Source organism: Nyctibius grandis, chromosome 12, assembly GCF_013368605.1.
Source record: "Nyctibius grandis isolate bNycGra1 chromosome 12, bNycGra1.pri, whole genome shotgun sequence".
In the NCBI taxonomy this organism is placed as follows: domain Eukaryota; kingdom Metazoa; phylum Chordata; class Aves; order Nyctibiiformes; family Nyctibiidae; genus Nyctibius; species Nyctibius grandis.
In genome coordinates this window covers 19422798-19448425 of record NC_090669.1, presented here as the reverse complement: position 1 = coordinate 19448425, position 25628 = coordinate 19422798, and the positions used below count along the sequence as shown (strand labels likewise).

General features: G+C 39.3%; 1 protein-coding gene across 1 annotated transcript; it reads left to right on the top strand.

Moving 5' to 3' along the window:
* Positions 1-3528: 3528 nt before the first annotated feature.
* MLYCD (malonyl-CoA decarboxylase) lies at positions 3529-25152 on the top strand. Its single transcript, XM_068411238.1, has 5 exons — positions 3529-4095; positions 12955-13067; positions 14326-14482; positions 14989-15138; positions 23739-25152. The coding sequence occupies exons 1-5, from the start codon at positions 3544-3546 to the stop codon at positions 24270-24272; spliced, it is 1506 nt and encodes a 501-aa protein (XP_068267339.1). The 5' UTR covers positions 3529-3543; the 3' UTR covers positions 24273-25152.
* Positions 25153-25628: the final 476 nt, after the last annotated feature.

The window sequence follows — 25628 nt, the reverse complement described above, 5'->3', positions numbered from 1 at the left end:
GCTGTGCTTGGAAAAAGAAAATTTGTGCATATATTCCATTATCACACAAAAGAATAAAATCATAGTCATGATACCTTTATGATAGGTCGTGAGTAACGCTTCCTTATAAATGTCTCTGAAATAAACACTATGCAGACACAAACACAAACTTTACTGGAAATGCACGGCTCCATCTTGTTTCCTTTGAAGTTAATTGAAGGTCTGCTATTTTTTTTAATAGTAGCACAGTGTGTTCCTCATTTAAGACTCTTGTCCTACATACACTTATATAGCATTTATATATATATATATTTATATGGCATATATATATATGTGTGCAAATACTTTAAAAAAAACAAACAAACTCCAAAAGCCAAGCCACAGGACTATATTCACATCTAGCATAAATTAGCCTATCTTCATTACAGTGGAATTATTGAGCAGAAAATCCAGGACATGTATTTTATTTTTATTTAACATTTGAACAGACTAAAGAGGAAAAAAAAAAAAGATCAGACTGAATTTCCATCTTTTATATGCCTCTCTTTTTGCTTGGAGACCGAAGTTACAATTACTGAAATGTAATTAGTCTCTTTCAATCTCCAGTTTTCTGATAATAGCATTCAGTTTTCAACAAAGTCAAAAAAAAATTCACTTTATAACAATATACTAAATTCATTTTCAAAGTTTAGCAAGGTCTTTGTTATTTCAAGGGAATAAGTTCTTGGATCTGAACGCCTTGCTTATGTACCTTTGGATCGGTGGTCTCATTCATTTAGGAAGCATCAGGGAGCAGCAAAGGCTGGCTGCTCCCTATGGTACAGGGAGCCAAGGACGATAACAAAGCCTCACCATACCTGAGCAAGGTAAGCAGGGCAGGCCCAGCTAGCAGCCAGGTTTACTCAAGAGTCCAGATCAAGAAGCAACTCTACGGTGTAAGGTCAAGCCACGAACGTGAGCCAGGATCAGGCCCAATGATAGAAACCAGAGTGAGACACAGCCCAGTCATTGCTAGGCACATCCATAAGAGCAAGGCAGATCCAAAGTCAGGCCAGGAAGCAAGTCTGCAGTTTAGAATCAGAGACACCCACAGCCAGGCACCACCATTACTGTGGCTGGAGACCCACACTCCTACAACAGAGCTCAGAAAGGGACTGAAACCCCCCAGGCTGAGCTGAAATAGGGCTCCTGGGCCCATGGGAGGGTGTGAGAGAAGGCCTCAGGTGAGGCTGGTCAGGGCCGATAAAGTCTATTAGTGCCCTCAGGTCCTGACAGAAAGAGATGTGTTTTCATTTCTCAAGCAGCAGCTGAAGCAGATAATAGTTTTCCCTGGAGGAAAAAAAGCAGCTGTGGAAGATTTCAAGAGAAATGTCTTACTTTACAAAGCCTTATAACTTACACCACAATGGTTTTTTGTCAATGAACAATATAGGTAGCTAGTTTTTATGGCCTGTGGGTTACACAAGAGAACTATGTTATTTGTAAGAATCGGAATCAAGGCCAATCTGAGAGGGCTGTCAAAATTAAAAAAAATAGAAGAGATTTCTATGCAGGATTTCTAAAAGCTAGAAATGTTGGACTTGATCCTGAGAAATGCTGACCAGTTCCTGGGAGGTTGTAAGCCATCAACTTCCATCACCACTCTCCCTGTACTAACATCTCAATCTTGGGCTTCTTGAAGTTTCCAGGAAACCTCTGAATCACACAGAAACTGAACAGGTGCACGAGGCTTTCTATTCATATTTTTGTAAATGTCTTAATGCTTTGACTTAATTCATTCACACAGAGTTACAGGAACCAAATCAGCATCATGGGCTATAAGGAAGTTTATTATATAATCATATGTATGACAAACAAATACCGCAGATTGAAGATCATTATTAAACATATAGGAGGAAAAGTTCAATTTCTAGCTATCCTTTACAGAAAAAAAACAAGTCTGTCCACCCCTTGTTATGAAGCATTGCTAAAAAATGTTTTATTTTGGTTTTCAAATGGAAAAAGTTGTACTTGGCTAATGGATACACATTTAAAACTGCAGCATTGCTGTCTATAAACTGTGCACATAAAAATATCATCATGTTATTGGGTGAAAGTTCTTACTTACACATTCCTCTGTCTCTGAAAATATTAGCTTTGGAATCCGACAGACGGAAGCTTTCTTTGACAGCCTATTTCCTTTAAAGGTGAAGCAGAAGGACTAACCAGCCAACGTTTGAGGGCTTTCAGTTTTGCTGAAAATGAAGTTATAAAGTAGTTACGGGAATTTCTGAAACTTAATTAATTGTCTGTGGCATTCAGATTTTTTTTTAAAAAGCATTTTTCATATATTGTAACACTTCTGAGTCATGCTTTCACTCTCTTAAGGGTATCTTAGCTTATCTTATGACTCTCAGTTCCCCAGGGCTATGTTGCTCACATAGCTGCTTTTTTTTTCCCCTGTTCCTTGGGAAGCTCTAACATATTGTTCTAGAAATTTGTAATTATGTAGTGCTCCGTTTTTATGTTTGTCTCTCCACTGGTAGAGAGGTCAACTCCCTCCTCAATTCTTACTTTGAATGTTGAGAATCAAGAATTCCCTGTGCTTGTGAAGGTCAGGACAATTGGAGCTCAATTCTTATCTCACTGACATCACTCCGACCTATATGTTTTGTTTGGTTTAATGGGCATGTAACAATAGTAACGACAGAGCACAGGGGATGTCAAAAGGAGGCAAATACATCCTTGTAAGACTGAACTGGAAACGGTATGTATATGTTTAGCTTCGTCTGTGAATAGTCCTGATGCACTTTAGAGGACTTTGGGCTCATGACTGGAGTTTTTTGCTACAGGTCCCAGAGGGAACAGTACTTTCAGGACTGTGTCCTCAAACTACACAATCAAATTTGTGCTGTTTCCTGCACTTATTTTGGAGCAAACAGGTACCTGCAGGCCTGGCCTGGGCTCCGTGGGACTGCAAAGTAACCCCTGTACCCTCACTGCTCAGCTGCTCGAACTGACAGCTGGCAGCCTGCCAGGAGCCCAAATCTGCTGACCTCCTAAGACCATGGGGACAAATCTTTTTGGATGCCCCCGGTCTTAAAACAGTGCTATACCTGATGCCTTCCGAACTCTGTCAGGGCAATGGGCTCATCACGATGCCTGGCCTAGACCATGTTCACCTCAGCCTTCTCCTACAGGCGGGCTGTGAGGGAAACAGCAGTGGGTAGGGGAAAAATGGGGCCGACAGGTGAGAAAGATACAAGTGCCAATGGGTTGTACAGGGGAGGCAAGGGGAATGTGCACTCAGCGAGACAAAAGCTATGAGCGATGCAAAAGCGCCGGTAACGACCCTGGACCCGGCCGCCCTGAGGCAGCCCAACGACCCGCTCGTCTGCGCGCCACGCTCAAGATGGCGGCCGACACCACCCAACCCCGCCACACTCTTCTCGCTTCCGATTGGCGAGGAGGGCTGGCAGTCTGTGGTGCCAGCCAATCATCCCGCCCGCTGCGGGCCCGGAGGCGGTGCTGCGGCCTGGCCCTGGTGGAGGGTGTTCTGCGGTGTCGCAAGTGCCGAGGGGCGGAATGAGCCGCCTGGGCCCGTGTCTGAGCCCGCGGCCGCTCCTGCGCGGGCCGTGGGCGGCGCCGCTGGGGCTGCGCCGCGTCTCGGTGGCGGCCGGTCTGCGCCGGGGCCCGGCGGGCTCCAGCACCGCCTCTGTGGCCGGCATGGAGGAGCTGCTGAGTCTCTCCGTCCCGCCGCTGCCGCCCTACGAGACCAAGGAGAAGGCGCCGCCTCCGGCGGAGCTGCGCAGCGCGGAGTTCGTGCGGTACTACCGCGCCCTGGGGGCCGGGCCGCCCAGGGCCGAGCTCCTCACCCGCTTGGCCCGCGACTTCGGCGTGGACCACGGCCGGGTGGCAGAGTTCAGCGCCAAGGTGCTGCAGGCCCGGGAGCAGCAGAGGGAGCTGGGGGCCCTGCTGCAGGCCGAGGACCGGCTCCGCTACTACCTCAACCCCCAGTACCGGGGTCTCTTCCAGCACCTGGGCCGCCTGGAGGGCGGGCTGCGCTTCCTGGTGGAGCTGAGGGGCGACCTGGTGGAGGGGCTGGCGACCAAGGCGGTGGACGGTCCTCATGTCAAGGTGAGGGCTGGGGGTGGGTGGCTCTGAAGGGGAGTCCGGGAGAGGCCGGAGGGGATGTGATTTGGGGCTTCCTACTCATGGTGCTACTCCTGGAGCCTCCACGTTGGGCTGAAGAGCGTCCCGTGAATTTGATTCACAGTTGGAGTCTTCATGGTGTGACATGAGCAAAGCCCCTTCCCGCAGGCGGTGGCACCAGTGGGAGATGGCTTTGCTGACGTTTCTCAGCGGCCCATGGTGTGAAGCAATGGGCTTTCCAAAGTGAAGTGGTGGTGGGAGACTGGGCTGCAGGCTGCGAAGGGCTGGCAGGAGGGCAGTGGAGGAAGTGCTACACTGATGCAGCATGATGTAATGCAGCTGGTGTTGGGGCTGCCAAGCTGCATCAGGAACTCACTGCAGGAGTGATGTGTAGTGGCGTGACTCCTGAGTCTGATAGAGGGCCAAAAGTGACATAGCAGCTGTGTCGTGCTAATGATGAAGAATATCAACAGGAGAAACGAGTTATTGTCACTTAGCTCAATAGTGTGTAGAAAATAGGTGTGGTGGAACATCTCCAGTGGTTACATGGTGCAGTGAGGTGACATGGGTGTGGAGGAAGGAATGATGTAGTAGATGACAGTGGCAGGAGGTGACAGGACTTCCTGGAAGGCAATGAAGAAAGACATCAAGTTGGTCGGATGCACTGACCATAACTTGTTTGTAGATATTCAGATACAAATTAAGTTTGACAAGAAAAGGATGTTTTTTGTGTCAGTGCTGTCAATTAACCATGGTCACCACATAACTGAAGTAGCAACAGCGTTGATAAGATTCCACATCCAGTTGGATCATCTTAAGTAAAAACAGACTGAATTTGCAAAATTAGCGGGATAGAAATGTGTAAAACAGCTGAATGTACATGTGTCAAATAATATAGTGTGTTCAGAAACATACTAAACCCATTTGAAAGTAGGAAAATATTGTCTGCAAAACTAAGGCTTCAATAAAAGGGCTGTCATAAGCATTCTGTTATGTCTTCTTCTCAAAATATTTTTTGAAATGTTTGGATTCATTGTATGATTTGGCTTCTGCATATCTGTTCTTGTCACCTTTTTTGCACTTGTTGGTCAGTTCTGTTTTTCAGATGTGAAAAATATTCTATTTTAAAAGTGAGAGTTGGTGATAAATAGCACATAAGCCAGGAAAGATTAAGCTAGAACTAGTTTGCATTGGGGGGTTTTTGTGTCCGTTTTGGCTGTCAGAATTTACCCTAGATACTCTTTCTTTTCAGTTTGGAGTTTCATTCTCGTCTGTTTTCCACAGCAACCAAGACCTAGAACTATGTGCTGTCCCAGCGTTCTTGCTAGTGTGTCTGGGAAAGGTGTTATCTCTTGCTTCTGAAATAAGCGTCTTGCTCGGCCTTTAAAATCTATTTGCTTCTATTGCAAGTAAGTGTCAGAATAACTACGAGCACCCAAGGGAGCACCCAATCCGCAGGAAGTCTTGACAGTCCCTGCAATGGAGCTGACTACTAGCTGGTGCAAGTGGTTTGCAAGGAATTTGTGTGAGGGCATGTGTATTTAATTTGATACCTTAAGCTGTAGGTGTGAGATACTGTATTACCTGTTCTGAGGCTAAATGTCAAGAGCAGAGAGAACTATATGGCAGGAAGTTCAGGCTGTAGATTTGGGGAGGAGGAATTATTAGTGGGTTTTTTTTTTTTCTTTTTAATAAAGGATTTGAGTCTTGGGTAGAGAACATTTCTCCTGATACAGCATATATTTTGAGATCTTGTAGTGGACAATTTCAGAATGGTTCTTTGCTGATTTCCCTAACTGCAGGAGAGAGACAAGAAAAGGTATGGAAAAGCTCTGGAACTTGGGATGCATGTAAATGCTTCAGGATTCACTGTTATGTAGGATGAATTCTTGTCTGCCTGAATTTCTTAAGGTATTATTTTAAAACAAGAGGATGAAAATTACCTGATGAATGTTTCTCCATTGGTTTCGCTGTTCCTGAATCATTAACAAAATAGATGATGCACTGCAAACTGGTGCAGTATTGTCTTCAGTTACTCCCAAATATACACATCTTCGTAATGCCCTGAGTTATCTTTCATAAGTCACCTCTTAAGCTGAATTGATGTTTAAAGTAAATGAAGAAATGTGAATGCCTAACTTACTCTGCTTTTATGTACTGTGTGACATGTGCCTTGCTGCACTGTGCTCCAAAATGTGTCTCATTATTAGACTTGTGAAAGATTCTGAGCACTGAAGTCACTGAACTATTTTATCAGTGTCCATTAAATCAGAAGGCATAGTGCCCGAGCTGTGAGGATCCAATGTAAGGCAAATGGGGTTGAAAAAGCTGACTTATAAGGAATTGAGAAGAATGGTGACTACCTTACTGGAAGAATTTCATATGTATTGAACATAGACCCTGAACAATGCACTGGAAATACTTAAAATGACAGATTGTGCAAAGAGAAGGCACATGCTGCAAATAAGGTTTAGTTTCTATTTAAGTTAGTTAGTAGAAGGCAGAATTGTCACCAAGACAGAAAAATTATAGGTATCCTCAGTGACAAGTTTTTGTGACATACCAAATGTCTTTCTGTGGATGCGTAAAAGATGATGAATACTCTTGACGCAAGTTTCTTGATAATCTGGCAAAAATGTAGTGGTAAACTATTTTTGAAGCTATAAAGGGGTACATAATATGTTGTTTGAAAAGTTAAATTACAGTGAAGTTGGGCCTAATTCTTTTTCACGATGCTGTTTGAAATTTTTCCTCTCTGTCTTACGTTCTTTTCATGTGCTATGTTCCTTCGTTCCACCAAAGGACACACACATTTTCCAGTGTCTTTATAAACAAGTTGTACTGCCTTGAAAGAACTGTGGTCTCATTGCTGAGGATTCATAGTATCATAGAATCATTTTGGTTGGAAAAGACCTTTTAAGATCATCAAGTCCAACTGTTAGATACTGACTGTTGAAACAGTTTGCTTTAAAGTTCTAAGAAGCCCTTAACTAGAGAAACAAATGAAAGTTAAAAGTTTATCTATGAAAAAAGTGTTTGGTATTTACCTATCAAAAAGCCATTTCATTATTGTAGATTTGATTTAAATTCTAACATACATAAAGACAAATGTGCAACAATAAGTTTTTAACTTCTTTGTATTTTTATCTTCACTGACAAGGAAATGTGGAAATAAAATTAAATGGATCTTCTTGATGCTGGAGGAGAATTACAGAATGCATTGTATGGCCTACTGAGATTTTGGTTTTGCCCAGACTATCTAAAATGTTTCTTAGGCAGTCCTTAGTTTTTACTTTGCATTTTGAAAGACCTATTAAAACAAGGATTACCCACTGCTGTGTTGTAAATATAAAACATTTTTCTATTTCCTCAAAACATGTCAACACAGAAGCAGCTTGGACTGTTAGATATTGGTTGATGAAGCATTTCTATTTTGTGTTTGTTAAATAGATTACAGTAAAATAGCATATACAGGTGATTAAGTCACTTGAAAATGCTTATGCACACTTTACTCATTATCTAAATGAGCAAAAATGGGGGAGGGAAGGGAAATATAAAAATGGTTTTGTGTTAAGAATAAGACATCAAACAATATAAAACACAAGAGCCAGGGAAGTTTTCAGCACTAGCATTGCCACTGCAGTAATTACTATTAGCAATAAAAAAGCAGAAAAACAGTCCCCTTGTATTTGTGTCACACTATTGAATCTCATTTTGCTGATGGGTGTGTTTTTCAGTATCTCACCAAGGGTATTCTGTGTCTATATTTTGAAGCTAATTTTTTTTAAAAAAACCAAAGGCACTTTTAAACACGTGGCAGTATCAGAGTAGGTCTGTAAGTCAGTATGCCCAAATGAAGCATATCAGGTTAAAAACTTCAAATGTTCCAAAGCCACAGAAAAACCTGACTCTTGTGAGGCTGGCAGAATGCTTCTCTTGTAGCCCTGTCAGATGTCTAACCAGCAACTAATAGTAACCCAGCTATCTGGTTGATAGGCATGGAGTGTTAGTTATTGCTGTTTCACATTATGTTTATTTATAAATACCTGCATATGAATTTTCATTGCGAGTAGTATTTTATTTTTTAGTAGTTTGAAAGGGAAATTGAAATAGTTCCCTCATCAGAGAGGCAGGTTTTCTTAATTAAAAAAAATTAAGTTTTTCATAAGAGTTTTCCCATTTATTGCCCAATAAATAGGTACCTGATACGAAGATCAAAAAGCCTGTAGTTCTTGTAGCAAGAACGCAGAATGAAGAAAAAAAAGTCACAATTTATTATTCTCAGCTAATAGAAACGAAAGTATAGCTGGTAATTTTAATACTAATCTGAGTATGTCTTGTTGCTCAAAGTTAAAATTGGGATACTCAATAATAAATGGATGCTTTTTTATTTTTAATGAAATGTTGGAGATGGAATTTTATTACTAGGACGGCCTCTGAAATGAAAATAAGATTTTACTTACTACTATACTTACAAAATAAGATAACCTAACTTGAGACTGTCATTGTTGGAGTCAAGCCTTCAGAAACTTAGTGTGTGCTACGATATTAGACACAACTCAGAATTTTGCTCAGATGACTGGGATTAAACGCAGGTTTGGATAGTGTAAAGTGTTTCATGTCTTTCTACACTCAGAAGTTTTGTCAACGTACACAGTTGCAGTTGGACTAGATGGTCATTGTAGGTCCCTTCCAACTGGAACCATTCTCATTCTGTGGCCTGCGTGCTGCCCTGTTGTTTTATAAAGCATTATTATTTACGACTGACAGATTATTTGAATGGAGTTGCAATTCCCCATAAACACTACTCCTTTCTTCCAAAATCATTACTGAAAGCACATCTGCTTCACTTTCTTCTTTGTTTACAAATGCATTGCTTTTATACAGCTGTATCTTGGACCTAAAGGAGCTCTGTAATGCGTTCTGCATCTTGGAAAGTAGCCGTCCGTTCAGTTGGGCATCGCTGTGTCCCTTCGTGTGGAGCGTGCTTGCTAAACGTGTAGGTGCTTCAAAGAAGCAAAATGCATCTGACTGTGATGTTTTCCGCTTTTACCAGTTTCGGAGTGGTATAACTGGCTTTGTCCCAAGTCACCCGTTGCCCTCTGAGCCACGTTACTGCCAATAGATGCAGAGCAGGGTGTTCAAAATAATGACTAGCAGGAGTGCCGCCATCAGCAGGTTTCCCTCCTTGCTGCTAGACTGCAGCTTGAAATGGTGTTCCAAAAAGCAGATGGATGACAAGAGACCCATAGGAATCTGTTAGTTTGACCCCAGGTCTGACAGTTCTAGCTTATTTTCCTGGCTTACAGTGTGCCCTTACAACAGAAAACAAAAGAAACAATCCTGAAATAGGTGGAGACTTTCACTACAACAAGGGATATTTAACCAAAATGATTTAGGAATTTTCTAAAAAGTTCAGAGCTGTACAGAAACAAGGATTCACAAGGGAACTAACTTAAAGCCAGAATAAACAAAACAATCAGAATATACTTCTTTAGGACACTCACGGCTCTGCAGTTTGAGAGGAAAATGTGTTGGGGAGAAAAAAAAAGCAGACAGACAAATCTGTGTATGAGAGAGCACTGGAACTAAAATTCAGCATTTCCCAATAAAACTGTTGTTGTTTCAAGCCTTGTTGAGGTTGCAGGCCAGTACCTGCTCAGTTGGACTGCCCAGGAGTTCAATTCCTGCACGACTTGGCCGTGCCAGAAAGAGCCCCTGTTTGTAGATGCTGTTATGCGGACAGTTCTGGGCTCTTTTCCGTACAGCTTGTTTTACCCGCTGCTTCCTCTTTAATCCACTAGCCCAGAAGCATCAGCAAAACCCATTTTGCCACTATAGGTTACAGCTACTCTAAGTGCAGCTGACTGATGTATTGTCAGAGTGTTGAAGTGCCCTGAGCCAACAGTAATTATGCATTTTTCACAGTAATGTCATACTATAGCAACAGTCTGCTCTTCTGCGGTAGTAAGGCAGCACAGGTTTAACTACATGTCCGGTTGGCCCGTCAAATCATCAGACTTGCTGGAAATGTGCAGTAGATCCATTTATTAGTCAGGAAAGGAATACTGTGTGTGGCCCTCTTAACTATCCTAGTTGCAAAGTTTTGACTACTCTGGTCCTTTTTAATGTCATCTTATTGTGTTACACCCTCCCCCAGCTACTGTTGTGTAAGATAATATTACCTTGAGACAGAGAAGGCAGGAACATTTTAATCGAAGCATCAGTGAAAAATGGTGAAGACTGTCCACTCCTAGGGTGGCTTTGGTTTGATGTGATCCTTCATTTCCCTCAGTTCTTCAGTGGTACTTGTTGCAGGTGGTAGCATGTGTATTTTTTCAGAGGTTTCTTTTTATGCTAGTGCTGTGCATTATGTGGCTTCCTTTGTTTTCCAGGGGAGATTGCTTACCCTATAAATGTATTTAAGGTGATTTTTTTTTGCATTATTTCGGTTTCATGTTAATTTAACTCTTTTTTTTTTTTACTAGCATATACAGGCTTTGTTCAGCCTTGTAGTACAAGTGCAGGTGAAAGTACAATTTTGCAGAAGACTTTCAGCACAGTTTATTATATAGCTGAAAGAGAGCTTTACTGAGAAAGACCAACAAAAAACGAATTTACAAAGCCTGGGGGAGTTGACCTCATGGAAGAGTTCATGGATACTCCCTGTATTTGGAACAATGCCGTTGACATTTTCACTGTTTGAAGTATATGTCAATTTATGCTTCAATAAGTAAGCTCTTCTTTTCTTATATATTTGAGGATGCTACTGAAAAAAATACAGAAAGATAGCATAAAATTTTCATGCGTGACAGAATTGTTCTGTGCAGATGAATGGCTGTTTTCTTCTAGATGATTGATACAGTAGCCATTTCTGCATATACAAAAATAAATGGTTGATACAGTAGCCATTTCTGCATAAACAAAAATAGATGCCAAACAAAAACGTATGTATTTCACTAACACAACTCAGTAAGCGTGGAAGGAGTGGGTAGGAAGAAGGGAAACGGAAGGAAACTTTGAGTCTGCACCTCAGGCATAGCAAAGAGCCAGGCTTTGTTATGAATTTACCTTGCAAACTCCATGACCGTAGTTGTAATCATCAACTTCAAGAGTTTTTATGGGAGGAGTTAATTTAATTGTACCTTTGGGTGGATTGGTGTAAATTGAAATACCTGATCACAGTTGGCTGCAAGCATAGTCAGGGTTTGAAAATTTCAGTTTTTCTAGTATGTTAAATTAAAGAATAAAACTGTCTTTTTTTTTTTTTTTGTTTTCAATCCTGGAATACTTGTAGCAGTTACTTTGGCCAACAGGAACCTTCTTTGATGTGTCTCTTGACAAGTGCCTCTGCAACTTTCATCTATGTTATGTTGCAATAGGAAATATTTTTACTTTTTTATGAAAGTTCTGAGACTACATCTCAGCTTTGGAAAGATGTTTTAGGTAGTAAGTGTGTTCTGGATAGATTTCTATTTTTTTGTTGTTGTTTTGCTTAAATGTAGCAAGCTAAAGTGCATTGGAGCATAATTTTTGTCTATTTTTTGTACACCAGTGGTGATTTAATGAAGGTCTGAATAGAAGGTGAAGAGTTTTTGTTTTTATATAAATGGTTATTAAGTTAGTTCCAGGTGAGCCTACATTTCTGATCAGGCTGTTGGTAAGTCGGTGCTGGTATCACACCGTGTCCTGTATACAAAGCAAATGTAAGAAAGAAAAATAAGCTCTGGAATCTCTTTAAGGGATATCCATGCTGTGCTGAGTTCAAGAATTCTTTCTAAACACAAAGAATTTTAGACAGGAAAATCTTTAATAATATAGACAGCAGGAAATTAGTAGGGAATATAAAATTCATTATTAAGATGAATGTTTCTGAAAGTATTTAATATTACAGTTGGCTTTAATTCTATATCATACTGTTCCAAATTGTTGTGTTTTTTGAGTTCTGCAGTCTTATGCTGCTGCTTTTGTTTTTGTTGCTCAAAAATTTTCATACTATGGTAAAACGTAAAACCTATGTTTTTTTCTGCATCCTGTTCAAAGATACTCATTTTCTAGTTTATCATCCTGAGTGGGCACATGCAGCTCCTGTGCTGGGCTGTACAATCCATGCTGAAGTCCAAACTGAAGCATTTTTGTAATTTACTGATGCCTAAACATGCCTGTATGTCACCTCCAGGAGACATTTATGTGCCTTGGAGAACTGTCAAAAGTAGAAAGTTCCATGTGTTAATCATGGTGCAGAATGTGCAGGAGTAAATAGCTGTTCTGTATCTTTCTCATAAAGAGCGGTGCAAAAAATGTTTAATGAAGTAGAGATGACTGATAAAATATGGTAAGGAACTGGAAAATTTTAATTTGGTGAGTAGCTTTCTTATATTAATAAGCTAGTATTAATAGTCTTCCCAAGGCATGAACTGCTGAATACTCAGAAGAGATTTGGATGTAGAAAGTTATAGTGAAATTCAAGTCCTTATTTTCATCAAATTTCCCACGATTTTTTTTCACGGTATTTAAATCTGAGCACCTGTGCAACTGCAGCCTTGCTGTCAAGACTGCTCAAATACTTCTATTTATTGTCTGCTTTTCATCTACATCGTTTTGCATTATCTTCCATTTCCCTGTCAGCAGTTTACTGCAGACAAAGTCTTTAAACATTTTCATTGTGTTAGTCCTGTGTGAGGAAAGCTGAACTATTATGTGGTTGATCTTCTCAAACAGATGCGTTAGTTTCCTTGAACCTCCCAGTGTTGTAGTTTGAAGTAATCAAGGTTATCTTTACTCACATTCGTATGTTCTACCTAGCTTATTTAGCAGATATGTCCTTCTGTCTTCTGTCTGCAGGAAATGAGTGGGGTTCTGAAGAACATGCTTTCAGAGTGGTTCTCGACAGGATTCCTAAACTTGGAACGGGTCACTTGGCAATCCCCTTGTGAAGTACTCCAGAAAATTAGTGAGTAAGTGCTAAGTGTTGCTAATGCTCGTCCATGAAGAGGTGGCGGAATGCTTGTGACTGCGCAGATCCACTGTTCTCAAGATACTGCTTTTCAATACTGAACCGTGGGCAAGGTATAATTAAGGAATAGTTGCATTTAACACACTAAAAGAGCACACTATAAAAACTGAATTAAGTTAATGGTAAAGGGGTCATTTGTCCCATAACGATCCTTTAGCTCACATACAGCACTTTTAGACTGCTGTCTTTTCTCCTAACCTTCTCAGTTACTCTTCCCACATTCCCACATGGTGCTGCTATTACTTTTCCTACAAACCCACATTCTTGCAGCACCCAGATTCTTGCAGCACTGCCTTCTCGCACTCCCTATTCTCCCACAGGTGCTGCTGCCGCTGCTGCCTCCGTCACCACTGCCACCTTCTTCTCCCCTCAGTCTACACCAGCAGTGTTGGTGGAGAATCAATATTTAAGTCTGATGCAGCATGGGGTGCTCGACACTCAAGAGCATGTTTTACTTCTAATGTAGCAAGGCTCCCCTTCCTGGCTGGAACTGGTGAGGTGCACAGGATCACTTGTAGACTATATGTGAAGAGAGCACTTTAGTTTTATAAACACTCCTTAAAATCCGCAACATTTATTCCTGAATTTCTGTCAAATATTCAAAGTTGTAGTGGTGAAGATGACTGAATCAAAGCTATCTGTGTGGCATTTTGTTATATAAAAAGCCTGAAGAAAAAAGAATCTCTAAAGAGTTCTGAAAGTACGACTTAAACGTTGACGAGGCAAAGAAAAGAGATCTTGTATAAGCTAAATTTCCAAAATAAAAATAATTAGTAATATTTAATTAATCTTCAAGGTATTTTGGCGAACACACTAGACTTTCAATATGTAATAGAGAAAAGAATATTTTGAATGATTGGTTGAAGACATGGCTGTGGGAGTGCTAGCAGACTGCTTTGTAGCTTGGGAAAACTAATTCCTTAGAGGTGTGTTCAGTGTTCAGCCTCATTCAGTGACTTAGTCATCTCAGTCGGATATCCTATACTGAACAGAAAGTGCATGTGAAATCTCAGAGAATCCCAGAGGAAACTAGAGAGACTGGGTATGCAATACGCCTTTACAGTCTACTTTGTATCAGTTTGCTGATTAATTTTACTTTTTTCACTTACACTAAGCTTTTAGGGTTGGCAGCTGACCTCTATTTTTAAATGAAAAAATATATACAGAATTTTACTTTTTTTTTTTATTTTCTCATTGAGTTCTGAAGCTGTGCATCCTGTTAGAAATTGGGTTGATATGAAGCGTCGAGTTGGACCATATAGAAGATGCTACTTTTTTTCTCACTGTGCAATCCCAGGAGAACCATTGATTGTCTTGCATGTTGCACTAACCAGTGATATCTCCAGCAGCATCCAGGTACAGTCACTGATGCATTTAGTACACAGCAAAGTGCTCAAATTGCAATGTGCTTCTTTTGAAATCTGTAATGCCTTATAATTTGGGAATATTTGGTTTTGTTTCATTTTTTTAAGAGATGAGAGAATTGGCACTTAAAAATTACAGGGATATTCTGTGTATCTCCTGTATTATCTAAGTTGAAATGTTGGGGTTTTGCTCAAGTGCAAGAAGAATAAGAAATATATAACAAAAGATAGCAAATGAGATTAAAACTTCAAAGTGGTTGTGATTACTTCTGAAAATTCTAAACCACGTCACAATTATTTCCTGCAGTTGCAGTTGCTAATGGATAAGCAGCTCTTCTTTCTACTTTTTGATTATATTTTTGTTGTTTCTCACAGACTGTAATGAACAAAACAGTGGGGAAAAGTGTTAACACATTTGAAAGTTAAAAAGAAAGGCCCCCTCCCCCATAATAATGATGATAACTACTACTAACTTTTTTTAAATTCTTATTTTCCCAGGCCATAGTGAAAGAAGTGCCGCCTTTAGAAACAGAAGATACAGACAAAATCACAACAGCAATTTTCTACTCCATCAGTTTGACTCAGCAGGGACTGCAAGGTGTGGAACTTGGGACTTACCTTATCAAACGGGTTGTAAAAGAGCTGCAGGTAGGTTTGGTAAGGTGTATTTAAGAGAGATTTCTTTGCCTAGGCATTTCTTGCACTATAGTAAATAAGATGTCTTTAACATTTGAAAGTCACAGGAATCAGTTATTTTATGCAAGTCAGTTCTATGAATTTACATGATATCATTGCATGCTATGAGATTATTGTTAATAGTTTTAGAACTTGTTTTTGTAGAACCTTCTTCCAAGCAAATGGAGATAGGAATGAAGATTCATTAATATATACAGAGTGGTGTGAAAGAGACAGTCACATTTCTGTGTTGTTCTGTTGTTATCATTTTATTTAATAGTCTTTACTACTTAAATTATTAACAAAGCTACCACTTAAAAGTAATGATCACTACTTGTGTGTAAATTCATTATTCTAACATCTGGATTAGTAATGATGTCTGGAAAATTGTCTGTGATTTAGAACTTCAGTTCTACTTAAAAAAATAACATAAATTGGATGCACCAAATTTCTAGTACTACAAAATGACTGATTAGTCAACTACTGAATCATAGCTGGCTGCCCTGAAGTTTTTTATTTTATTTTTAATGAATATTTTGGCTGAAAATGTTGTTGCTTCTTGCTTTCAGGATGGCTTTTAGATTAATTGTCTAAAGTGCAGTAGTCCAGGTATAATTAGGCTGTGCCATCTGTCTGATCTTGACTGAGGGGAAATTGGAATAAATTCATGCAGTTATCTGCTTTCACAACTGAAAAATAATTTCTGGATAATTGAGTTGCTCTCATAAAATAACCCTTTTGTCAACGTATTTGTCCATCACTACATTGCTTACAACACTGGAAAAGTTATGAGTGAGTTATAAAGGAAAATAGACATACCACACTTAGATAACCTACGTGCAGGTTCTAAAGTTTGATGTCTCCAACAGAAGAATGTGTTTCTTATTTATATTTATGATAAAGTTTCTACATTTCAATGTCGTAAAATCCAGCCCTTCAGTGTTCATCAAATACATGATGAATAGGAAACACTTTGGCTGAGATGCCTTTAAATACATTCTAACCCTAAAATTATTGCCTCAAGCTTAAATAACTTATTTAATATTGAAAGCTAAGTGCTTTCCATACAGTGCCAAAGATGGAGGCCTTCCTCCCTACTTAAATTTCATACACTGCTTTAAGATATTATGAAAAATGTGCTGTTATTAGTAAGGTTTTATATGTCAAATATAATTTGACATATACTTAGTAGACATATGTTTAATCATACTTAGCATAATTTGGCTTGTACTTAGACTGTGAAGTTGTAGCAAAACTTGAACTGCCTGTTTATATTTATTGTATATCTATATATTAAATGTATATCAACTTCCATGTATTGTCTCCTCACTGTTCCTTTTCTTGATGATAAACCTTGTTGGGGTACCATTGTAGGGCTAAAAAAGATATAACGGATAATCCAGGAGTGTGTATCCATGATGGATGTGGTTCTCTGATAGTTTTTCTTCCACTCTTCCATGTTGTTAAAATTTTTTTCTTTTCTCTTCTTCCAACATTCTTCCCACTCCTTCATGCTTTCTTCCCTTCATTCCAAAGTATTATTCTTGAATTTGTTGTCTTGAATTCTGCAAGAGCCGTCTCCCATTGTGTATTTTACATCTGTGAGTGACCCTAAATCATCATACTGTTATCAGAGTTATTTGATGCACTTCTATAATGCCTAGTCCTTCAGCTCTTGTTGTAAATGTTGTGACTCCATCTCAGTGGACTTCGCCTTTCAGTGGAGAGAAGCTCTGTGTATTTCAGCTTCAAATTACATTGTGAAATTTCTACAAAGTTAGATTGTTCAGGGCAAAGCCAGAGCATATGATGAGCAATACTCTTGGCAGCCTGTTTTACCTGTCTCCCAAAATTCTGGAAGTCCTACTTCAGTTCATTAATTGCACATATGCTCTCTTTCTCTCTGGTCACGTGTAAGCAAAGGACTTTCCAAGGTTGTCTGTGTTCAGGTTGGTCATAATTCTTTGGAGCAGCATTATGGCCGCTTACTTTAAAAGGGACAAATGGTGTAGCAGTAGTGCTGAGTTGACTTGGTGAGAGCAGCTGAAACAATATAGCCTCAGCAAAAAAAATCTTGGGTCAAAAATTACATCTCATTAAGCAAGCTTCCAGCAGCCTTTGTAAAAATAGATAGTTGAGGTCTGTGCTAGGAAGAGGATTTTTTATATAACCTTTGCATGGCTTTGCAATAAACAAATCTTTATTTAAAGTGCTGCTAAATCACCAAGTGTTCCAGGTTACATCAGTTGAGACTCTCTTTAATGTAACTGATAATAAAATGCTTTGGGAAGAGGACACCATTTGAAGGGGTTGAGGATTTTGTTTTTCATTATATTTGAATCATTGATGATTAATACACTTTTATAACTTGCCATTTGTTTGAGTTAACTTTTTTGGACATTTGTTTGATCTGCAGAACGTTGTTTTGTTCGTATTTTCCCAAGGCACCGCAAACTCCTAAAACTTCTTTTATCCTCTAGTAAAAATCCTTTATCTGACTTTGCCTTAACTTAACCTGCTCTGACACATCTACTTGTAAGTGCCATTGTAACCTCAAAACTGAATTCCCAGCTGTCATTCTTCATAAGGAAAACACCAAATTGGACCTGTCATAAATGTATATCATTAGATCAGGAAAAGACATGCACTAAGTTAGAAATATGCTAACAGCCACTCTTTTTTTCCACCATTTAAGCCTGTATTTGGCAAGATTTTAAAAAACTGTACTGAAACATTGATCTAGCAGGTATCTACACTATAAAGTTATGTCTATCAATTCAGTTAGTACCAGATTCCTTAAAATCTCATTAATGGACAATTAAGGTAGGGCTTAATTTTTTAGAAATCTTCTTGCTAATTTGCCTGAACTGGTCACATAGACTGCTAAACAGGAACATGTGTAGGGTACCACTTCTCACCTTCAAAGATTGTCAAGTACAGATTCCCTCATGAAAGTATTTCTTGCAAATGGGTTTTTATTAGGACTGTTAGGAAAACTGCAGCGGTAGAGGCTCTGGTGAAGATTACAACCCTCAGTGTTAAGCACTGTTAGTTTGAGGCATGGCATAGAAGTTAATGGCCCCTGCTTTTGAGTCTTTCACTAATTTAAGCAGATGGAGGACATATGAAGTTGAGTCAGAGAAATGGGTCCTCAGTTTTGTCTCTTTATATGTGCACAGTTAGCAGTTTGAATCCTTAATCTCTACCTAGGCATTATGATTTGGCATTTGCCACAGGTATTGTAATATAATTGGGTATAAGGGAGGGATATAACGGAGATCAGAGCAGCACCTTAGGGATGTAGCTTGTGTTGCATACAAAGGGCATCCTGGGAGAAAGTATTCTGCTCTAAATAGGAGATTTTTTCTTTTTTTTTGGTAGTTGCTCTACAAAGGTTTGCTGCACAAATAATTTAGAAGGGTTTTATAAACAGGCTTCTATTGTTATCTGAGCATCTCCTGTTTGGATTATTTTGGGGCAGGCAGTGGGATGAATTCATTAGTCCACTGGTACTGCTTTGGTTCCAGTTTTCCCTGTGCAAATCTGAGAATAGGCTACCTATGCATTCTGTGTAGTCTCTTGGTTATATTAATGTATATAAAGCAGGGAGCAGACAACAGAAATAATCTCTTCTATTTCTTAAATTTAAGCTTGTACTGCTCCCAGAAATGAATTGGATTCTGAAACAATTTGAGACAACTAGTAAGAAAACAAACAAACCCCAAACTGGGTGCTGGAAAACAAGCAGGCAGGTGCATTTCTAGCAGGCTGATAGGTGCTGTTGAATGTGTAGACAGATTTCTCATTAGACAGACATTTAATTCAGAATGTGTTTATAGCCACTGTAAGTGGTCTGTAGCTCTGCAGAAGGTACATCATAGAGCAATTCAGTCTGCAGATGACAGACACAGATAACTGTGGTGAAGCCTTTGCAAAAACTGCTAAGAATTTTATAGCCTGTGGCATTTGGGGGAGAAAACTGATAGCTGCTGTGTGACTCAATTGAATGCTTAACAATTGGTGGCAGATTTTAGCTTTCTGGTTGGGCTGTTGATAATTGCTACCTTAATTTGATCTAGGTGACCTGGGGAGATCATAATTTCCAAAACAGGCTTTGCTTTCATTGATGAAAAATGTGACCTTGGACTACAGCTTTCAGAGTGCAAGACAGTTTCAGATGAGATATGGACAGTAGAAGAAATCCACGCTCTTCTGCAATGAAAAAAAACACAACCAGAAATCTACCCCACAACAAAATGAGCAGCTGTTTCTTAATGGTGTGTGGGTTTCTGACAAGAAAATAAACATTAATGGATCTCCACCAATAGCCTTAGAAACTAGCACATCAATTTAGTAACAACATAAATGTGCACACTTCGCTGCATCTATTTATTTTTCTACAAGAAATGGCTGCCTCAGATAAATTCCTAAACTCAAGCATTTATCAGATATGTAGTAGTCTATAGTGTAGCTTCAAAATGGGGTCACTTTCCTGTGTCTTTATCTGTCCTAAGAAGTAAAAAATAAGCACATTTTCCCATTTTGTATTTATTAATAGAGTAGGAGCTACTAACTTCCTGATAAATATTTTGGGTTGCGCTTGGTGAAAAGGTCACTCCTGAAAGTGAATGATAAACGAAGAGCAGTCAACATCACAAGGAAGCAAAATGTCAGTTACTTAATGAGGAACTTTACAGTGGTTATTATTAATACACAAATATGGGAAGAAGTCATTCATTCTCGCTTTTGTCATTGTGAATGGTGCATTGGTACCCTCTCGGCTCTGCAACCTGGGAGATGAGATTGGAATTGTTACCCTATGGAAGTAATGGTGCGTGGCTCAGCTCCTGTGTGAAAAGCCCTGTTAGCTCTGCTCAGTAGCAAAAGAGTGTTTTCAAACACTGTGCTTTCTTAGCAGAGATAGTGCAGAAGACTTCCAGACTTGCCTTTGTGGTAAGCAGCCTTTTCTCTTGGTCCAATCAATTTTAGCTTTTACCTGAAAGAAGAATTTCTGCTTCTCGGATTTCACCATTACCTTCCTTCTTCCCCTCCGAGGTTTTAACCCCAAATATCTGTGAAGAATTCATGAAAGAGACCTAAGCAATATGTTCTCAAAGGCACTGTCTTTTATAGGATGAGTAATACAGATAGGAAAAAAAGAACACCTTTAAGGAATATAATCCCATCTTCGGGTCAAAAAGAAACACATCCTGTATTCCTTGAATCCTTACCTAGAGGAAAATAGCCTCTAACAACCTTTTTCTTTCTCTTCCCCCCCCTCCCCCCTTCTTTTTCACCCCCACTGCACAATAGTACCATCTGTACTCCCTCTAGCACCACATCTAGGATTTCTCATTGATAGGTCATTAATTTGAAAACTTTTACCGACTTATCCTTGTGTCTTGTGTTCTCTGTGTTATGGACTAAAGATGAGCTTGAAAGCACAACAGGGAACGAAGACATAGAAGAATGAAACCCCATTTTGAAACCCCAGTGTCTTTTGGGGAGCTTGCTGCTGCTTAAAGATGCTGATATGAAAAGGGTGCTTCTCATTACAGATTACAGGTTTGTGTTTCTGTACCTTAAGGTGTATTTGCAGGTCTGTCACATCGTAAATGGTTGCTGAGTTTTCATCCATCATTATTGTGTGGACCGGCAGAAGGGTATTGGGTCACTGAATCTTCAGAAGGGAGCTGTGGCCCTCCCTTCTGGGCAGAAATTGATCTAGCCACAGGAAGCTGACATGCAAAAGGTCACGTTACTCGACAGCAGACTGTCTCAGCAGCTGAGCTACGGCCAGTCACAGCAGAGGCACCACTGGTCAGCTTTCAGCATGCTGATGGAGAAGTGAAGGTAGCAAGTGATGCTGCTCGTTACCTTCTTGACAAAACTGAAAGCTATCAGCTTCTTCTCCAGGAAGAATTATCTTGAAGTAATTTTTCCAGTAGCCTTTAAAAATTCACTTCTGTGCCATCTTTGTCCTTCCTTCTTTTCCAGGAGTTCTGTGGTTTTGTGGTAGTAGTGTTGTCTTTGGTGGGAGCTAGTGTTCAATCAAGGAAAGTGTAGCTGACAAGGGGGCATCTGAGCATCGCTCTCCTCAACCATACTGAGATCCTGCTGCTTTAAAGGAAAGTGAATTCTATATGTGATGATCAGGTATACTCCTTGATTCAGAAACCCTACAAGGAGGTAGATGAAAGGTGATCAAAGGAAGATTTAGTGAGTGCATTTGATTCTGTATTCAAATTTTATAAAGTTATTTTGAATTGATTTGTGCATAAATAGTCTTTATATCCATGGGAAGGTATTTAGCGTGGGGTTGGGAAGGGAAAGGTTTTTGAGGTGTTTGGAGTTGCTTTGTTCTGTTCTCATTTTTGCCCTTTTTCTGCTCCCAAATATTTTTTTTTTAAATTTACTGTGGTTGTTGCTCTCTTTTTCAAAAGTAGAGGGGAAACTTTTCTAACATGGCTAAACTTTCTACTCCAAGAAACATTCTTTTAATGAAAACTTATTTTCTATATCCACGCCTCTTGTAGCCATGGTCCGCAGTAAGAGCACAACCCTAATAAACTGTTTGATTTTATAAATGCTGTGTTCTCTAAAGCTGTACAAAGAGGTGCTAAGATATCAGCAGAACTTGCCTTCCACAGACATCTGTCTACGTCATTTTCGAAATAGTATTTTTTCTTTTATGAAATGCATATGTGATGAAACCTGATAGTTGTATTTCATTGATCTTGTTACAGACTTAACGCTTCAGAATTGTTCTTAAAAATAAAATATCATCATGTCCTTTAGTGGAGATTTGAAAAAGTCACAGGAGATCAACGCTTTACTAGTATTGCATTGTCTGACCGTGGTAGCTATAGCAGTTGAGAATGTGAGACGGTCAGGATCTCCTGTTCTCTCTGATTACATAAATGGTTGTTTTGTTCAGTAAGATATAGAAATGAGTATTTTTATGAAATAATTTGCTTTTTGCTTTATCCAGTTCTCTAAGGAGATGAAATGGGGTGTTTCTTTGTAACTTGGTCTGCCTTTCTTGTTCCTATCTGGTCCCAAAAGAAGAATTCTTTGACTTATGTATCTATGTAATAGTCAAAGAACTTCAGATAAGGGAAGCAAGTGAGGTTATTCAGTTTGTGCAATTAGAAGTCACAAAACTGAAGAGGTGGCAGATCTGAGCTGGCTGGTGTATCGTAGTGCCAGAAGCCAGCAGAACAGCAGTAAGCTGTTTGGGAAGCTCTGTGTGGGCAGGAAAAAGGTGTTGTAAATAGCAAGCTGAATATTATTCCAGTTATCGAAGTTATTAGAAGTGGTGCTTGGCTGCGATCTGTAGCGGAGGCATGCCAGGTCTGCGCTCCCTGGCTTCTGCATCCTCATGAAACAGAATGCAGATGGCAGCGTTGCGTGGAGCACAGCGGTACCTGAGGATGCCACGGCACAGGTGGAGTACAACCAACCTGACAGCACGCGTGCCATTAACATTTGCTCGTATAAGGCCGCATCGGAGCGATGATGACTTTTTAATGGTTATCTTGGTAATACTCAAAGTAGAAAAAAATGCATTTTGTAGTCATTTAAAGACAATTTTCTGTTGACATTAAGATACTTCTGTAATGTTGATAAATGTCTTCCTATATGAACAGTAACTAAAACAACACTGATTGTTTCTGTTCAGCTCCGTCTTCCCGCTGTTCCTTGCCCCCCCCCACTCCTTCAGCAGGGCTGACTGATGCAATTTTTATTAATTCCAAGTGACAATGAGTTTAACAACCTTCTCTATTCTTCACGTTGATGTGCCCCAAAACTAACACACAATTTTCCTTATGTATGTTTTGCTTTACATGATTACATAGTTAACAGTTTTTACTTATAAATTAGTAGGAGAAGTTGTTTTATTTTGTTAAAAGAAGTATTCAACTCCAATTAATTTTTTTCCTGCAAGTAGATATTTCTTATCTTGCTATTTTATCAATGTAGTTTATGGTTTGGGAATAGCCTGACAAGTAGCTGGCCTGTATAAAGAACGTCTTTCAAAACTTCAGGAAGTAATTCTTTCCATTAAAATCTAGAAATTGTACCTCTCCTGATTTTACAAAAGACTGAAATAATAAACTGCACTTGATTTAAAAAACAATAGTTACTTATGAAAAATAAATGATACTTAAAAGGTTTTGAAAACTTCTATGTTTATTTTTTTTAAATTCTTATACTTCTGATTAACCTCTTTATGGCATGCGATTGTATTTGCTTATTTCTACCTATGAAATGATATACCAGAACGTAGTGTTGGTAAGTACTGCATAAGTACTTTTATATAGATTATGTGTGCGGGCTGTAATTCAGTCAGTGTTAAAATTTTCTTTGTTCTCCAAATGCTTTCTACTGCCTAACCTATTACTGGCAGGGTGATCTTTATTTTTTTTGGTCTATGTGTATCAGTTAATTCTCCGAATCCCTGGTCTTTGCTTGACATCAAGTGAAGGGTATCGGCTGTTCTTTCACTCAAGCTTCTCATTGTCAATCATGACAAAACTAATGATTTTTTTTTTCTCTGCTTTTGTCTGCAGAAAGAACTTCCTCAGATAAAAGCTTTTTCTACTCTTTCACCTATCCCGGGATTCACAAAATGGCTTGTTGGTCTCCTCTCCTCACAAACGAAGGAATCAGAAAGAAATGAACTTTTTACAGAATCAGAATGGCAAGAAATCTCTGAGATCACTGGAGACTCTACTACTGAAACACTAAAGAAACTCTTAAATAACAATGAGTGGGTGAGATCAGAAAAACTAGTTAAAGTGCTCCATTCACCATTTATGAGACTCTGTGCCTGGTATTTGTATGGAGAGAAACATCGTGGCTATGCTCTTAACCCAGTAGCAAATTTTCATCTTCAGAATGGCTCTGTGATGTGGCGGATAAACTGGATGGCGGACACAAGCCCTCGGGGCATTGCTGCTTCGTGTGGCATGATGGTGAACTATCGGTATTTCTTAGAGGACACAGCCAGTAATAGTGCAGCGTACCTGGGGACTAAGCAAATTAAAGCCTCAGAGCAGGTTCTGTCCTTGGTGTCTCAGTTCCAGCAAAATAGCAAGCTTTAATGAAATATTACGAACTAAGAACAAGTGTTCCTCTCCTAAAAAGAGCTGTACTATTTTGCAGTGTCTATATTTAAATGAGAATGTCCGTTATAAAACAAATTTACTCAGCCCAGCAGGATGCCAAGTTATCTAGATTATCAGTTGTCTTGCTTACATTGCCATATATTCAAAACCTGATTTGCTGTGATTGAGTCACTGTAAGTTCTAGACATCTGTTACATGCAAATGGGTCGGAGGTATGTATTAAGGGGTGAGTAAAATTCTCTCAATCAGTTACAACTCAGTGGTAACTTGAATGGAAAGTACTTGAGCCGTACCGTTATTCTGTTGGTAATAAACCTGTGTAAACCGTGTCTTCAAAAGGAGCTGCACTTACTTTTAATAATACTACTATAGATCGTTCAGTACCAAAGTACCTGGAAAAAAGCACTGAATGAAGGTAAAATTTTGGTCAAATATATTAGCAAAAAAGTAATCTACAGTTTTATTTCAATAATATCTATCTTTTTCTCCCTCAAAAACTCTCAAGTAAAACCTCTTGGTATTTTCCTCTTTCAAACCCACTAAAAATCTCACTGAATCCTTGCTTTGCTGGAGCATGGAAAAGCCTTGCATTAATCTTGTTGAAAAATCAGGATCTCTCAGTGCAGCAGGGATGTAGTATTATATTTGCACTTTTGTCTGCTAAAATATAATGAGCAAGAAGGAAGTGTTCAAATAGGAGAGAGGAATAAGAGAGACTGATACTTAGAGATCAGTTGAGAAGTTTCCAAATATGTATATTATACTTTGGCTCTGGTAATTTTTTAAGTTGATAAAGAGCTTTTTTAATAAAGAGGTAGGTGTAACCTGTAAAGCAATAAAATAAACTTTCTCATCATGTCCTGTGTGTTTCAGCATGCAACTTCCTTCACTTAGCAGCCATCCTTGATAACAGTATCACCACAGCAGAAGGACCAGCTTAACAGAATTTCATGCTGTTTTCTAATTTCTGATTTATTCTGTGTCTGGTCAAATTCCAGTCCTGTTTTCAAGAAAAGAAGTATACCGAGGAATTGACAGTGATAGAGTTTCTGCTCGTGTATGAAAACAGAAGTGAAGAAAGCTGTAAGTGTCCGATTAGCCTTTCTCCTAGAATGAAATTATATAATTGGATACACTTTTTTGTATTCATTATTAGAAAAAAATCCCATCCTCCAAGCTGGTAACCTCTTATAGGAACCTGTTATACATACCTTCCAAGCAGAGAAAAGCTTGCCTTAACTTCTGTTCATGGCAGATTTTGCAATGCTGGTAGTTAAAGGAGAGAGTACGTTCACTGCCTGTCACTCCCTTGGGAGCAAAGAAATTTTTGTA

Excerpts from the sequence above, each read along its gene's own strand:
- MLYCD (XM_068411238.1), top strand. The coding sequence starts at position 3,544 with ATGAGCCGCCTGGGCCCGTGTCTGAGCCCGCGGCCGCTCCTGCGCGGG. Across the intron at positions 13,068-14,325 it reads GTACTCCAGAAAATTAGTGA|TTCTGAAGCTGTGCATCCTG; the intron begins GTAAGTGCTAAG and ends TTTCTCATTGAG. Across the intron at positions 14,483-14,988 it reads ATATCTCCAGCAGCATCCAG|GCCATAGTGAAAGAAGTGCC; the intron begins GTACAGTCACTG and ends TTATTTTCCCAG.